This window comes from Caretta caretta, chromosome 3, assembly GCF_965140235.1.
Source record: "Caretta caretta isolate rCarCar2 chromosome 3, rCarCar1.hap1, whole genome shotgun sequence".
Taxonomy (NCBI): domain Eukaryota; kingdom Metazoa; phylum Chordata; order Testudines; family Cheloniidae; genus Caretta; species Caretta caretta.
The window spans coordinates 37,747,901-37,765,559 of NC_134208.1; the positions used below are offsets into that span (position 1 = coordinate 37,747,901).

Consider the following 17,659-nt stretch of genomic DNA (forward strand, 5'->3'; position numbering starts at 1 on the left):
CAGATTATTATATTCTTCCATTGTCATTTTGTTCCTCTCCAAAGATGAATACCTCTCTTTCTGATTATAACCCAGAGATGGAGAAGCATGAGAGGTTCTTTCCTCTAGAGATTTTGAATGTCTTGGGAAAAAAATGATCGTCACCACTGAAGTCCAGCCAGAGAAAGAGAAGAAGATAAAGCCAAGGACAAATATCTCCCTTCCAAAACTAGGACAGAATTTCCATCCCCTACATTCCATTTTCAGCGATCAATAGCAGAGGTCACTACTAATCTCCACCATTACCCTGTCTCCTTTCATCCAATTCTACATCTGAGTTTATCTCTCTGACATCTCTCTGTACATGCTGTTGTCTTGAACTGAACGTAGTTCAGAACTAACACAGAACTCCTTATCTTCACTCCTGTTAATGCCACCACCATCATCCACATCTTATTCAGGTCATTCCATTTCTTCCACCTTGACATCTCCAAGATCTGTCCTTTTCTTGCTATCCCTAGTGCTCAATCTCTCATTCGGGACCTCATCTCTCTCCTCAAATACTGTAACATCTTCCTCTGTGGCCTCCCTTACACACGTCCCCCCTCAGTTCACACAAAATGCAGCCACTAAAGTCCTTTTCCTTCCCTGTGCATGGGAATGATTTGTAGGCATGGCTGGGGTGGCCAGTTTTGGCAGGAAATTTTTCTCATGTGTCGCAGACAACATGGATGAAAGTAGAAAGATGCTTAAGGGAGAAATGGACAAGTGGGCAATTGATGTTGGCTCTGTTGTCTGAGTGAATGTGGGGAGTGACAATCAAGGAGCTAACAGAGCCAATAGATGGGGTGGGCTAAATGGTAAAGGGCCTAAAAAGGCAAAGACGAGGAGCTTGAGTCTGATGTATTAAAAAATTGGAAGCCAGATCAGTGTTCCCTCTAATTTTTCCCACCCATGTGCGGAATGAATTTTGTTATGTGCATTTTGTTATGTTATGGATGTGTGACACATCACATCCATATTGGTGCACATAACAAAATTCATGTGGCGGGGGTGGGGCTGAGAGGTTTGGAGTGTGGGAGGGGGCTCGGTGCGGGGGGGTGAGGGTTCTGGTTGGGGGGGACAGGCTCTGGGGTGGGACCGGAGATAAGGGGCTCAGGGCTGGGGAAGAGGGTTGGGGTGCAGGGGGGGTGAGGGCTCCCGCTGGGGATGAGGGATGTGAGGTGCAGTGGGGCTCCCTTGGGCTATGGTGGGGAGAGAGGACTCTCACTCTCCTTCCCCTGCCCCCTCTCCTCACAGTAGCACCTGGGCTGTGTGAGAGGGGAGAGATGCCTGTCCCCCGCCCACGGCAGGTCTGGGTCGGGATGGATTGGGGCAGGGAAAGGGGCGCCTGTCCCCCAGCTCTGGCACGTTCAAAGCTGGGCTGGGCTGGGACACCTGTCCCCCGGCCACGGCACTTTCGGGGCTGGGCTGGGGACTGGAGGGGAGGGGCATCTCTCCCCCCTGCAGCCCTGAGCGCCTGCACGGTGCTTGATAGGCAGCTGCGCGGCCGCGCAGCTTAGAGGGAATTTAGAGCCAGATGCAAAGAAGAAAATGATGTGTTTGGATCGATGAGCCAGGAAGATGATCCTTGCAGCAGTGCTTTGAATGGGTTGGAGCGGGAAATATATTCTTTCCTTGTTTTTCCCTAAGCCTCAACACCCAATGAAAAAGACACATGATAGTTATGAGAAGTGCAGTGTAAATATACCTTTATATAACTGATCAGTTCAGGAAAACATCATCTTTATTTATTTCCTTCCACCCTAAATGCCTGGGTCTGTGAATATTCAAATCATCTGTACATAGTCAGCTCAAATGTGGAGCATATTCAGGCACAGACAAATTGATCTGTTGGGATCAAAATACACTGCATTCATTTCAGAGTAGCATCCTGGACAGAAAGGGCTTTAGCCAGTCCAGATGAAATTTATAAAGTTGCCACCTGATTCTCTATCAACAGTTTTACAAAGCTCTCTGAGACTGACCACCATTCCTTTGCAGAAGCATACTTCTGCAGGAAGGTGTACCACATGTAGGTCCCTGAGTAACCTGTGTTAATTTTAAGGAAAGGAGGGGAATCTTCTTCTTCTTCTCTTACATAGCTCTCACTCCTATTTTTTTCTTTGATGCTCATTGCTTCCCAGATATCTCGCACTGAGAGAGAGGTTATGACCTACAATGTAAAATTAGTTATCTGATTACTTCCTTCCTTTAGGTGCTTCTACAATGGCCTCTTTTGGTGGGCACGTCTACAGTTCACATAGTGGAATAAGAGATTAGTGTTAAGAAATGTATGTTTGGAATTGAGTATTTACTTTTAACTTTGCATGGTCTTATCTAGAGACAGAAAAGAAAGGGCATGCTATGTTCTGGAGCTTTATGGACAAATCTGAACGGCCTCCAGTATTTGCAGATATTTCAGACTTGGAGAGAGGTCATTTTGAGAAGGGAAATCACCATTTTTTTCCATTTTCTAGCTTCCAATGCTGGAACTCAAACCTGCGCTTTGAAAGTTCTTCTTTTGCATTATTAGTAACCAGAATTCTGATTTCAGAATCTTTTTAATAAAGAGAGATTCTGTAGGATCTATCTTGCTTTTTCATATTTCTGTTAACTGTGATAAGCCAATAGAAGCAAAAAGTAGTTTAAAAACTTGTCATTGAATAGATACAAGAAGATCTGATGAATGCCATTTTTGTTTAAAGAAAAGGAGTACTTGTGGCACTCCTTTTCTTTTTGCGAATACAGACTAACACGGCTGTTACTCTGAAACCTGTCATTTTTGTTTAGCACCTTTTCAGAGTATAACTACACTATAAACAAAATTGTAGACTTCATGAAGCAGATATAGATCTGAATTGTACAAGGAGGTGTGAAGATCTGATAATTTATGGAAGAGGTGAACATAGTTAAAGGAAAAATATTTTTTTTAAAAAAATCACAAGATTTAATTAAAAGAAAAGAAAAGAAAAACTTCCGTAAGAAGCCATATTGGACGAAAGAGGATTTAATTTTGTAGTTTTTTTAAAAAATACATATATATAATTATTTACAATTATTATTGTCATAAAACTATCAATTTATAGTTTAATTTCCAACATATAATTTGTTGTCTTATTTCAGACTGTAGAACTAGAGGGCAGTTTAATGCATTTTCATATCACTTCCGGGGAAGACGTTCTCTTGATTATAGCTTTCAGGAGGACAAGCCCTTAAAGAAAATGAAAATGCCCAAAACAGTGAGGTAAGGATTTTGTACTAAGATATGAAAAAGGGGTGTTTTGTTTTGTTTTGTTTTTGTGTAAGGTGGAGGAAAATGGAATATTTTCTGCAAATGCACATGAGGTTCTTGCAGTCTCCAGTCCAGTCTGGGATTGATGCCTTTCACTCTGATGCTTCTAAATGTGAAAAGCAAAATTGAATGCTACAGTTTGCTGCCAACTTCAGGTCCTTTTTCTGCTTTGGTTTATTTTCCAGCTCTAATTTTTCTAAGACCTTCAACATGTGAAACAATAATACTTAAACCCCCAGTCTTGTCTGTTTTCCTCAGAAGAAATATGAAATGTTAAGGAAAAGCAGCAGAAAATTTGGGTTCTTACTGCATCCATCAATAACAGCATCTGTTTGCCTGGAAAATGCCCACACTCCGCTGTCCCCAAAGTGATACAAGCAGGGACTACAGATAATATTTGCCCCACCTCAATGTCTAGGAACTTGCTTAGAAGCCAGAGCAGGGCAAATATTGGGGCAGTAGCATTGAAATCAGTAATAATGGGCTAGATTCTCTCATGCCAAGATCCATTCAGTGCGGGAATCGGGGAGAGAAGAGTTTTGGTTATGGCTTCTTGATTGTGCTAGTATAAGTTACATCAGCGTAGGGTCTGCTCTGGTTTATGAAAAATGGGTACTGTAGGGGACCCTATGCTAGCTGTGAACTGGCGGAGTAGAGATGGGCTCTTCTCCATCCAGATGTGCCCTTTCCCTGCCCTGACACACACCTTACTCCAATTGGTGTAGGAAGCAGTGTCGCCTGTTTTATGATATCAAGTGTCCCCTTCCAGAGGAATTCTCAAACCAGCAGTAACAGCCAGATTCTAGTCCAGCATCTGGAACTTGGAAAGGGAGAATCTGTCCTAGTGGGTTCATATCTCCAGATCTACAAGAAAGGAGGGTCTTCAGGCCCTTGCATAATAAGATTCCATCTTGTCTCCTTTTTGTCTAGAAACTGTGTTCCTTGTGTCCCAGGTACTCTGTGATTTAGATATTAAGCTGAGAATTAAGAATACTATATTCTTCAGGCATAACTCTCTCTGAAATGCTATAACAGCCCAGACAGTGTCTCAAGAATCTCACCCTCATAGGCACCTTTTGAGGATGAAAAATTATTATAACTAGTGCAGCAATAGAGGACGTCATCTGCTCACTCCCACAGAGATGTTGGAATGCTCTCAGATTCTGAAAGAGTCTGAAAGAAACAAGCTTTTACATACATTTTGTCACAGACTATTTGTGTGTATATGTATAAACCTAAGACATTGTGTCTTTCTCAACCAGAGCCCCAAAACAGTTGGGACAAAATTATTCTGACTACCAAAATCTATACCAGAGTATAACCGATTCTGTTACACATTAATGCTCTCTCCAAACAATGCTTAAGACTCCGTACACTCCTTTTGTTTTTTTCATCACCACAAACATAAGGACTACCAGACTGTAGCTTTCACAGAACTGGTTTATGAATCTGAAATATCCAGTTACATGTTTACAAGGTAGGCTAGTATGTATGAAGGGCCTTGCACTTTAGCTAATACAACATTCTGCTATGAAGAGCTCATTTTAAAAGTTAAATTCTGATCAAGCCACTGTTCTGGGCCCTTCGATTCATTTCATTCGCAAGCCTGAAAGTGAGTGAGCCAAAAGAGTGATCCCAGCCTTCTCCAGGACCACCCTCCTCCCTCAGGGTCAGTTGGAAGCTCTTCTTATGAAACGAAAATACTGGGTAGGACAAAATGTGTAGTGTGACCACACTTTGGATATATAGTGTATAGTTGTATGCCAACTTGATCAACTCTTATATAACATGAACAAAGTATAGACAGGAATTTGCAGTGTATTTATTTATTTGATTTTTATAACCACGAAAAAGTGCCTATCCCTAGTTCTCAGTTCCCTTGACAATCTCTTTAAATATATATAACATACACATTAAATAAACTATCTTTCCTCAATTGCTGCCAGAACATAAAATTGTGGCCCCAGCAAATAACTAACAAAAATGTAATTGCTCCAACGGAATATCCACTAGTGTTCTTTTCCATTTTCTAGCCCAATAAATTCCCCCCATTCCTGAGCCAGGGAGAAAATGTGGGCTTGCATAGGCTTCTTGAGGATAATAAATTAGGGATGTTCTGGGGATCAGATTCCAAAAGTATAGAACCCTTAGAAGAATGTGTCCCACCATCACCTTTTATTTTATATCAGTATGGCTCTAGCTCAGGTCCTTTTACTGACCATAATTGTGTAAATATGACTTGAGGAGAAAGGGTTAAAAATGTTTAATTTAATCCAGCAATTGTTTGGTATAGAGACCTCTTGCTATGTTATAATAAGATACAAAGAAAAAGATATCCTTGAAGTAAAAGTTGCATCTTGACTTAATGAGTCCAGCATACTCCAGTGTCCTAATAATAGTGTTACGCACTGACAAGAACCTCGAGTGCTATATAGACTCAAGATGAAGATAGTCCCTGCCTCCAAAGAATTTATAATCTAGAAGGCAAAGAGAAGTCAGGATATGCTTGGAAGCTCATATAAGGTAACAATTCAGAGGATGTTTACTTGGCTTACTTCGTGTGAGTATTGTGAAATGAGTGAACTGGAAGGCTTCAATGGTGACTCAATCAGACAAATTTGAGCGTCTGCTGGCAAATTTTGCATTAGTAAAATGCAAGACTATGCACAAAAAATCATGTGTTCTTACGGCAAACAAAACATTTTATTGCTGCTTCTATCTGTCTGATGAATTATAAACAACAGTGAACAAAATTCATGTGTGGAATAACTCCACTGAGATCAATGAAGCTACACCAGGAGTGAATTTGTTGCACAACATTTCAGCCATTTTAACAACATATATATATATATATATATATATATATATTTAACAACACTAAAAAATCAAAGTAGGAGTAGGAATCAAAAATGCTCAACAAACACTGTAACTTTCATTTTGACTGTTACAAGTTGTTCTGAAGTAGCAGTGTATTGTAGATTATGGTTCTCCTTTCCAAGTGAACTTTTACCAACTTTTCCAAATTTCTGTAGCATAAACAATAATATACAGGCAAAAGTTCTTTGTCACATATTTATAAAGTTATAAAGAAGTTAAGTCCCATAAAAATTAAAGTCAAAAGAAAACATGAGTTTCTCCTACCCTGGTAACAAAGAGAATCTTTTGAACTTTTACAGTTAGAACAGAAATATCAATAGGAAGGAATTTCCCAGATTGGTAAGTGAGAGATGTAGAAATTACATATACAGGTAGGATGCAAGGGCTGTATTCATACTTGATGTAAAAAATGGTTTAATAATTAATACTATCTCTATTTTTACTCAATGTTATATGAAATCTATTTAGATGATATGATTAATACTGAATATGTCTGTTTTCTCTGATGACTTTACACAATATTTTCATTGAAGATTGAACTGATTAAAAAGATTTTGGAATGTAAGTCTGCCAGATGTCAATTGCAATAGGCAAGTGGCTCTAAATTATTCTGTACTGTGAAAGCACTATTGACTTCAAAAGCTTATTAAATTGGAAACAGGCAAGTAAACCAACTTTTTCCATTTTCAAAGACTGAGGTTTTAAGCATAGATGCTTTTTCTGATGTCTATTCATGGGAAGAAACTTTAAAGTGAGTCCAAACACAATGCTGATTACAATAAAATCAGCAAAAAGAAAAGGAGTACTTGTGGCACCTTAGAGACTAACCAATTTATTTGAGCATAAGCTTTCGTGAGCTACAGCACTTGTGAGCTGCAGCTCACAAAAGCTTATGCTCAAATAATTGGTTAGTCTCTAAGGTGCCACAAGTACTTCTTTTCTTTTTGCGAATACAGACTAACCAATAAATCAGTAGTATTCTTTCACTCTGGATTATTGTTGGATGTTTAGCTTAACTGCTTCACTGGTTCTTTTCTCTGTGAATAGTAGGCACTGCCATGAAAATGGTATTGACTAACAACTTTTTCTGTCCCCTAACATAGTAGACATAACACTTTTAAGACTGGTTTCAGAGTAACAGCCGTGTTAGTCTGTATTCGCAAAAAGAAAAGGAGTACTTGTGGCACCTTAGAGACTAACCAATTTATTTGAGCATGAGCTTTCGTGAGCTACAGCTCACTTCATCGGATGCATACCGTGGAAACTGCAGCAGACTTTATATATACACAGAGAATATGAAACAATACCTCCTCCCACCCCACTGTCCTGCTGGTAATAGCCCATAACCCACGGGCCTGATGATCACTTTAGATAAGCTATTACCAGCAGGACAGTGGGGTGGGAGGAGGTATTGTTTCATATTCTCTGTGTATATATAAAGTCTGCTGCAGTTTCCACGGTATGCATCCGATGAAGTGAGCTGTAGCTCACGAAAGCTCATGCTCAAATAAATTGGTTAGTCTCTAAGGTGCCACAAGTACTCCTTTACTTTTAAGACTGATGCATTCTGTCCTCAAACTTCCTGTCCCTGATGGTATAAGGAGTAATACATTAATCTACCTGATCCTGAGCCCATATCCTGCTACAATGGCACTGGTGTTCTGTTGTGCTTCATAAAACTCATACAAGCAGCTGCCTACACTTAATTTATTCAAACTTTACATTTTAGATAGCCCCTATGCAAATAGCCTGTCTATTGAAAATGTGTTGGGTGAATATCCTGATCTATTTTCCTCTTGTTGCAGTTCTACAAAACAGGGTAAACATTTTAATAATGCCACTTCAGCATCTGATGAACATATAAAATTACCTGTGGTGAATGAGTTCAGAGAATTTGTTTTAGAAATGCAAAAGACCATTACAGGTCTCAGAAATCAGGTAAGAAGATGTAATGAATATTTTCTAATCTTAAATTTAATTAAAATCATTTTAAACTTTAAACAGCATATTTACAAAGAATATTGATCCTTCCCTTGCATTCCTCAATCCAAAATTTATTTTGTAATCTTTTGACAAAATGGAACACAGAGCATAGTGTACATATTATTGTTTATTTTTGCATATTTTGTTAATCTTATTTAAAACAAAGATTATACAGTTTGTCTTTGTTGATTTCTGTCACCAAAAGCTTGTGTAAGCAATGCATTCCATGTATGTAAGAAACTGTTTATGGAATTAGCTTTTTCCTTCATGCTTTTATCGTGTTTAAGACCTGGAATTTATTGAATCTGGGTTTATGGTGTGCATCTGAGTAAAATCTGTTGATTGAGCCATATCTGTGATAAACTCTGCAATTGTTATGAAATAATGTGGTATGTGCCAATTGCAATTGTAAATAATTATACCCAGGATTCAGATCTTTTTTTAAAAGACTTTTACAGTGGCATAAATTAAATCTCTTAATAATCAGACTTACTAAACTAGCCATAATAGTAGCCACTTAAAAAAGTTAATATTTATGCACAACATCTTTTACATATCAGAGAACTCCCTAAGTTGGTCATAAGGATAGAAGTTCCTTCAAAAGTACTCCACATTAAATGTATTGGGCATGTTAGTTATTTCTAAGCATATATTTATCTGGACTGTAGTTTGACCTCCCTGTTCGCAGGTGCAATTTACACCCACAATGTGTATCTACAACCTAGGTAATTCAGCTACTCAAACTTGGAGTTGAATGACCAAAATTCAGGTACAAATTACACTGCAAAAGGAAGTCCACCCTTTTGGAATTTTCACTTTATTATATCACAAGCATGATATAGTTTAGTTTATATATATAGTTTAGGTCTAAATCAGAACTCCAGATCTGAACATCTTACAGCTTTGGACAAGTTTGGATTTGGATCTGAACTGTACATACCGCCTTAGATAATTTGTAAATTGGAGCCCAAAAAGTATAAGTTCAGATGACTTTGGCGTATATTTTCAACCTTACCGTCATCATTCTACATGCAAGTGTAGTCTCTAAGGATGAGTATATATTTCCCAATAAATGTATAAACTCTTCTTTTGTAATACAAAAATTGGTATGGAAGAGGTTTGGACTCATGTAAATGGACCTTCTTATCTCAAACTCTGGCAAATTAAAATTGCCGTAAGGAAGGTCTCATATTTCCATCAGTAGAGCTGGCTGCGCAATTGTTCTCCAAAATGTGAACATTAATTTGGAAAAATAAAACCACTCTTGGCCATTTATGGTTTAACTTTGATTTAATATTTTGTATCAGTAATTACTTTTACACTCACAAAAACACTCTCTAGCCAGTAGCAAGTTACCATCATCCAATTTAGTTGTTGCATTAGTTCCTGGAGCACCCAACTAAAACTTTAAAAAAATCCTCTGAAAATTAAAATGTTCTCTTTAGATGGTAATTTAATCTTTATTATAAAAGATACTTGTTAATAAGTACATCTTAATGTAAGAGTTATAACTTTGGCATGTGGCTGCAATACTGAGGAAACCAGAATTATGATGCGACTGTCATTCAGGAGCAAACTACCCTTTTGAGAGAGAATACTATGGGCTGGCCAAGCTGCATTCAGCATTTCCATTCCCCAAACGAGAGACTGTCTTTTGGGCTGGTTCTACTACTGGTGCAGTTAAGGGTTTGTCTACACTGCACAAATCGTTTGGTGGCGAGTAGCGTATATACACTGCACGCAGCCTAGCACAGGTATAAACAGTCGATTGTGAGGCACTGCTTAGGCAGGTAGAGTACAGACATGCCAGAACCTTAGCAAATGGTTCTCTACACCCCCAAGCAGTGCCTCTGCCGTCTACATTGCTGTTTTACACTGCTGGAGCCTTTCCCCATTACCGGAGCCTTTCCCCATCACCAGAGCCTTTCCCCATCACCAGAGCTTTTCATTGACAAGTGTATCTAAACATTGCATGTGGACGCAGCATGTTTTTCACTGCAGCATATAGCTACACGTATAGTGCTGGTATCCTACATGCCGCTGCCAGTGTGGATAAGGCCTAAAAGATACCTGGATGGGCTCTAAGTTGTGCCCTTCTATCTATGGTTCCAAAGGATCATTCTAACAGCTGAGTATTGCTGCAGTGCATGGGCTTTCCAGGTACACTCCCCTGCCTTAGGTAGACAGGTAAACTAGTTTTATGGCTCCTCTGCATCATTAGAATGGTCACAGAAGTCAATAAGGGTGGAGAAGTTACAAATGCTTTCAAAGTAGCCATTTATTCAGTATTCTTCAGTTGAATAATCTAATCTTCCTTTTCCTTATGGCAGTCTTATGAGTTTAGTATTCTCTCTCTACATTTGTCATCTTTTTTTGTTTGATGCTCATGTGGTTGTAGGTGTATATATCAAGGGTAAGAAAGAAAATATCTTTGTGGTTAGACTTCTCTTGTGGAGACTCTTTCTATATGTGTTGCTTGCCTCCAGCCTTTTAGTTTTTCAGCAGTTATACTAACTGAGTAGAGCTGACCAGAAAAGGGGAATCCCTTTCTGCATTTTTGAGGAAAAGTTTTGTCCCCAAAGTGGGACAAAACGTCAAAACTATACAAATTTTAATGGAAAGGGATTTCAAGAAAAGTCCATTTAGAAAGAACCAAAATGGAATATTTTGCCTTCCCAGCTGCTCTCAGGGAATGTTCTTGTTGTTTCTGCTTGTGAAATAGACATGAGCCTTCTAGTCTGGTGACCAGAGAGGCAGAAAACCCAGTCGCGTTGCCTCCCTGCCAACCCCGGAGCTTCAGGAGGCGCTGTGCCTCTCCAGTCCCCCAGCGCTGGGGGGAAAGTGGATGGCTGGAAACCCAGGCTCTGTGCCTCTCCATCACCTGGAGTTGGGAATGTGGGGGGGAAGCAGAGTGTCCTGGCTCTGGGCTTCTCCATCCCCTGGATCTGCTGGGTGGAGAGGCAGAACTCCTGAGGGTTGTGCCTCTCTATCTCTTGGAACTGGGGAGAGTCAGAGCGGCCTGTGCTCTGCTGTGTTTCAGCAAAAGTTTTGCTAAATCTGTAATAGATGAAGTGAAACATTTCACCACGCCAAGTCTCCATTATATCTGACCAGATCTAAAACTGAGTAATCAGCCAGATGAATCACATGAATGTTGTTAGGGGATTGTATATAAGGTTAAGGAGAGAGTACGTACCTTAAGCAGGAAAAGCTTTACTTTGGTTCAGTTAATAACTTACGTATTTTCCGTCTTCAGATAAAGAAACTGGAATCACGTCTCAGTAGAACTGATTGCACTGATGAAAAGGGTAAATCACACTCCAACAATGAAACCTGGAAAAGGGACCCTTGTACTATGTGTGAATGCAAAGTGAGTATGCTGGACTTCATTTTCAGTGTTTAAGACATATTGTGATTTGTTTTTGAGATGCAGCCTCTGACGATGTTGTACCCACAATTTTGTAGGTTCTCGTCATTGTTGATTCAATATGTATCTGCAGTTAGTTGCTGGGGAAATTGACACCATTCAGACATCCATCAATCTAACAGTACTTACAAAACTAATAATTAGACATCTACATAACCTAATTTCCATCATTTGGCTGGTGCTAAATTGTACTTGCAAAATTGTGGGTAAAAAGGGGGAGGCCCAGAAGAAGCCTTTCCAAAAGCAGCCTCTTAAAAAACGTAAAAATTGGTAAAAGCTCATATACCAAAATGTTAATACTTCCCTTGTTTTTTTTTACCTTTAGTGAAAGAAATAAAATAATGTAATGTAGGAAGAAAAAAACTTTGGCTTTGTGGGATCCCTGAACTTTATGAGTGAACTTTAGATGATAAATCAATATATAACCTTTAAATTGTATTATTAATTATGTTTACTTTGGTAATGCCTAAGGACCAAGCAAGAATATATCCCCATTGTGCTAAGTGCTATACAAACACAGAATAGAAGATAAGAACTTACAGTCTAAATCAGGAGTGGGCAAACGTTTTGGCCCGAGGGCCACATCTGGGAATAGAAATTGTATGAATGGCATGAATGCTCACAAAATTGGGGTTGGGGTATGGGAGGGGGTGAGGGCTCCAGGGTGGGGCCAGAAATGAGGGGTTCAGAGTGTGAGGGGGGGGGTCCGGGCTGGGGCGGGGGAATGGGGTGAGGGCTCCTGCTGGGGTGGGGTTAGGGATGAGGGGTTTGGAGTGCAGGAGGGTGTTCTGGGTGGGATCGAGGTGTTCTGAGGCCAGGAGGGGGATTAGGGCTGGGGGCACGGGGAGAAGTTCCGAGGTGCAGGCTCCGGGCAGCGCTTACCTCAAGCATCTCCCGGAAGCAGAGGCATGTCCTTTCTCTGGTTCCTAAGCGAGGCATAGCCCGGTGGCTCTGCACGCTGACCCGTCCACAGGCACCACTCCTGCAGCTCCCATTGACTACGGTTCCCAGCCAATGGGAGCTGCAGGGGTGGCGCTTGGGTCGGGGGCAGTGTGCAGAGCAGAGGTCCCTGGCTGCCCCTATGTGTAGGAGCTGAAGAGAAGGCCATGCCTCTGCTTCCGGGAGACGCATGGCGCAGCCCCCGACCCTGCTCCCTGGCTGGAGGGCCAGAGTGGGTCAAGCCCCGCTCCCCAGTGGGAGATCGAGGGCCAGATTAAAACGGCCAGTGGGCCAGATGTGGCCCACGGGCCGTAGTTTTCCCACCCCTGGTCTAAACAGGCAAGACAGACACATGGTGGGATAAAGGAGTATAACACACAAGCAGAGTTGTTAATAATATGCAACACAAGGTCATAGAATCGTAGGCCTGGAAGGGACCTTGAGAGGTCATCTAGTCCAGTCCCTGGCACTCATGATAGAGCTAAGTATTATCTAGACCATCCTTGGCAGGTATTTGTGTATCCTGCTCTTAAAAATCTCCAATGATGGAGATTCCACAACCTCCCTAGGCAATTTATCCCAGTGCTTAACCACCATGACAGATACAAAGTTTTTCCTAATGTTCAACCTAAACTGCCCTTGGTGCAATTGAAGCCTATTGCTTCTTGTCCTATCCTCAGAGGTTAAGGAGAATAATTTTTCTCCCTCCTCCTTATAACAATCTTTTATGTACTTGAAAACTGTTATCAAGTTCCCTCAGTCTTCTCTTCTCCAGAATAAACAAACCCAATTTTTTCAATCTTCCCTTGTAGGTCTTTTTTTTAGACCTTTAATAATTTTTGTTGCTCTTCTCTGGACTTTCTCCAGTTAGTCCACATCCTTCCCGAAATGTGGCACCCAGAACTGGACACAATACTCCAGTTGAGGCCTAATCAGCACGAAGTACAGTGGAAGAATTACTTCTTGTGTCTTGCTTACAACACTCCTGCTAATACATCCCAGAATAATGGTCGCTTTTTTTACAACAGTGTTATACTATTGACTCATATTTAGCTTGTGATCCACTATGACCCTCAGATCCCTTTCCACAGCACTCCTTCCTAGGCAGTCATTTCCCATTTTGTATGTGTGCAACTGATTGTTCCTTTCTAAGTGGAGTACTTTGCATTTGTCCTTATTGAATTTAAACCTATTTCATGTTAGTTCCATGGGTTTTTTAGACGGGTTTGGTTAAGAAGTGATAAGCTACATGGAAAAAAAAAGTGAAAGGAGAGAGGACATTGAAAGGAAGTGTAAGTGAGAGGAGCAAGGTAGGGGAGAAGAGGATAGGAGGGACAGGTATGGACTGACACTTAAGAGATGAGACTGTGAGAGAGGGGAAGAAAGAGTGTTAGAGCAAACTGCCATTAAAAAAGTTGCCATACAAGGTGCTTTCTTCTAGATGCAAATTTTAAAAAACCTCTCAAAACAAACGATGATACATTCAGAATTTGTCCCAGTACCCAAAACCTTAGAAAGAATGTCTGGGAATGCATTCCTGAATAATGTAAATACCATATATTTTATTCTGTAGCGAAAGCTAAATAACGTGTTAAACTGTTGTTATATTTGTGCTAATACAGGTTGGTCAGATTACCTGTTTTGTAGAATCATGTCCGCCAACCGATTGCTCTACACCAGTGAAGGTCAAAGGAGTTTGCTGTCCAGTCTGCTTAAAACAAACTATTAGCAATGAAAAGAAGCCATAAATCTCCTCTAAGAATTTCAGATGTGTCCTCTTCAAATCATAACGATGCCTGCTGATGGCAAATACAGGTAACCAGAAGCTTAAAACAACAGCAAGAAATCAAGATTTTACATGACAACATTCTAATGGTGCTGTAACAGTATAAGATGACATATTTTATTATTTGCCCATAAAAAGAAAACAACAATGCAAAAATGTTGAAAGGGAAATAAACAGGTGAAGATAATCTTGTGTTAAGATTCTCAGGTTAGACAAACTGAATCTGGTGCTACTTCAAAAGGACACTGTCAAGTAGTTTTAGGCACCCAAGCTGATTTACCTTAAAATGTTTACATTATAAAATCAGAACATCTCCCATTTATGAGAAATAAGCACAATATAAATATTTACTTTTTCTTTTAAAATATTTACTTTTTCAGTATCAGTATGACTTGATGTTCAGTGCTCTACTAATAAAGTCAGAAGAGGAAAAGCTAAACTAAAAGCTTCATAAAAACTATGTTCAGAGCCGTGCTAATACAAGGCCAATTTCTGCAAGCCATCTGTGCATTTGGATTGCTCAGTCAATTATGCCGGTATAGAGACAATGAAGTTAAAAAAAAAAATCAAATTGGTTGCATTTCAACCTCTCTTTAATAGAAGAGGAAAATTAATCAGTGTTTGACAAATTGAAGAGCATAAAATTACTAGGGAAAGAGAAACAAAACATCAAATTTCTAGGAAGGTAGCAAAACAATGTGTATTACAAAAAGTGTTTGACAGTGTTCCTTGAATGTTATTCCTCACTTTAGGAAGCAGTACATGACTCATAAGTAGCCTTTGATATTAAAATTAATATAATAATTTTTGTCAAAACATATGTAATTGCTTGGCTACTTTTTAGATTCATTTATTTTTAATCAGTGTAAAGTGACCATCCAAAGTCCAGTTTGCAAGCATGCTTCTCTCCATCTCAGACGTGCTCACATGTATAGTTACTAAGGCCCTGTTTTGAAAATGTGAAAACGTCACATGCCATTTTGCATACAAAGATAGCTACTGATCCATTGTACATATTGTCAGTAGACATGTGTTCCTGAGTATATTATGGCACTGATTGTTTATGAAAGAACAATCAAAATGAAGCATTTACCATTAATTGTGGATTGACTACTCCTTTCTGTTTTTTTCTGACAAGGTATTTCAGTTTATAGGTTTTCTCCATTTTTCAGCTAGTACATGCATACTTATAGCTGAGTCCCTTTGTATGACTCATGTTAAAATGATCCTCCAATGAACTTTACTGCTCACATAATTCATTTTTTAGCACTATAGAATATATGTCTATGTCAGTGCAGTGTATGTGTTAGCACACCAATTTTTCACCTTTTTAACAGCCATATATTACGTTCAGTGAAAGACAACTATCATACCTCATTTTACAGTTTTGTTTTTCATTTCTAGTGCATCTTCTGAAAAAATCCCTAATTTCCTACAGTTCAGGGCTCAGTCCTGCAGTCCTAATGCAGAACTCCTACTGAAGTTATTGAATTCTCTGGATTCTGAGTTAATTGTTAGGATTTAGGAATCAGGGATTTAGGATTAATGAAATCTGCACAAATGTAAAAATTAGAGAGACAAAGTGGGTGAGGTAATATCTTTTTACTGGACCAACTTCTGTTGGTGAGAGAGACCAGCAACATGTAAACTTGTAAGTCTTTTCAAATTATGTAAAGACTTAATTTGCATAGTAAATCACATTTGCGTGTAATAGCTAATCTATAGCAACAGTGCCATTTCCACTATAATATTTTGGCACATAATTTCCCTGGTTAGTAGCTTTAATGTTCTATAATTTGATAAACTACATACTATGACACTGCTTTCAAACTTTGGTATATATTACAAACTTACTACAATAACTTGTTTGACAGTGTAGTAAGAGTAATATGTACATGTGAGTGGTGTGTTAAGCAAAGATGTATGTTAGAGGTACATGAGGTACTACCATTTATATTTTGAAGAATATTTCAATTGATTTTTATATATAACGTTTTGACTTATATAACCTGTTTTAATGTTTTTTAGAAACTGTGTGGAAAGCATGTTTGAGTATCCTATGTTATCTAGGGCTTCACATTCCTTCCCCTTTTTCGATACTCTAGTACTGTGTTCTGTTTTCTTGAGAGTCCAAATCACACAGTCACCCCTGAAGCCCTATGCACATAGAACTCCCATTGATCTACAATAAGAATTCCTCAAGAGAAAGGCTTGCAGAAACAAATCAAATATCATAATTTAAGTATGTATATGGTTATGTAGACCAGTAAAAAAGGTGCTTCCAATGGATTATTAATTTCATACTTCGCCCCAAGTTTATATGAATTAAATATCCTTAGAATTTCAGATTGTAGCAGAAGAGCTTTTCCATTTATACACTATATAACAGTATCATGTATCTCATTCCTCCGCTCCCTGCCACAGAATAAAGTGAATATCTGTTGTTCTTTGTTCAGTGTTTACTCATACAGTATATAAAAAGATTCTGGAATAACTCTTGAAATGCTTATACCACTGTCATCCTGAGTTATTTTCTATAAACATAAAACAAAGAAAAAGCAGATCTTCACCAACAATTTTAAATGTAATAAGCTATCAAGAATTGTATAAATTTACTTTTATTACAGTGTCTACAGATTCAGCACCCATATTAACATTTCTAAAACAGTAACCAATGGCTGGATGATCATTTCCTCAGTATCCACTGTGAGAATATTGTTGTAATATGTTGCAAATTGTTCATATTTATTTACTTTTTAAAACTGTTACCAATAGCAGTCTTTGTTATTTTTATTGTAATCAGTAAATTTACCAAAGAACTGTTTGCACTGTGTAATGAATGCTTCTCAGTTGAAATAAATGGGCTACATTTCCTAATATTCTACCTGTTAATTTCTTGAAGCTACAGTGTGTATGTTTTTTATCTAACGGCCAGTCCAATGATTTCCTCAAAGGAGCTTAGTATTAACCCTCCATATCTGACACTAGAATGATCAATTAGTGGGATAAATAAATGTCACTTTAATAAAGTTATAGCTTTGTATTTAGGTGGTGAAAGTATATATTTACTATTTACTCCTTGCAGGGAGGGAGGACAGAGGGTAAAAACAGAATCAGAGAAGGAATTAGTTATTAGCAGCTGGACACTTTACAGCTTCCCAGTCTAGTCCTTTCTCAGGAAAAAAAATTGAAAGCTTTTTTGATATTAACCTTTTTTCACCCTAAGTAAATTGCACAGAGACTCTAAGGACACTTGGAGGCCACATATCACTTACCCATGCCTCATTCCAGCCCAATTCCTTCAGTCTCTCTACCACCTTCAAAATGAGTGCAC

The 17,659-nt window shown here is 39.0% G+C and overlaps 1 protein-coding gene across 3 annotated transcripts in view; it reads left to right on the forward strand.

Moving 5' to 3' along the window:
- PXDN (peroxidasin) overlaps window positions 1-17,204 on the forward strand; it is a 160,963-nt gene extending 143,759 nt beyond the window's left edge. For 2 of the 3 annotated variants that reach the window (XM_048845386.2, XM_048845387.2), the window contains 4 exons: window positions 3,145-3,265; window positions 7,996-8,128; window positions 11,430-11,543; window positions 14,162-17,204. In XM_048845386.2, the coding sequence (XP_048701343.1) occupies window positions 3,145-3,265; window positions 7,996-8,128; window positions 11,430-11,543; window positions 14,162-14,287 (494 nt within the window). In that variant the 3' untranslated portion in view covers window positions 14,288-17,204. Of the gene's footprint in view, window positions 1-3,144; window positions 3,266-3,327; window positions 7,013-7,995; window positions 8,129-11,429; window positions 11,544-14,161 lie in introns of those variants that run through there. The other variant, XM_048845388.2, reaches the window with a different exon arrangement.
- Window positions 17,205-17,659: the final 455 nt, after the last annotated feature.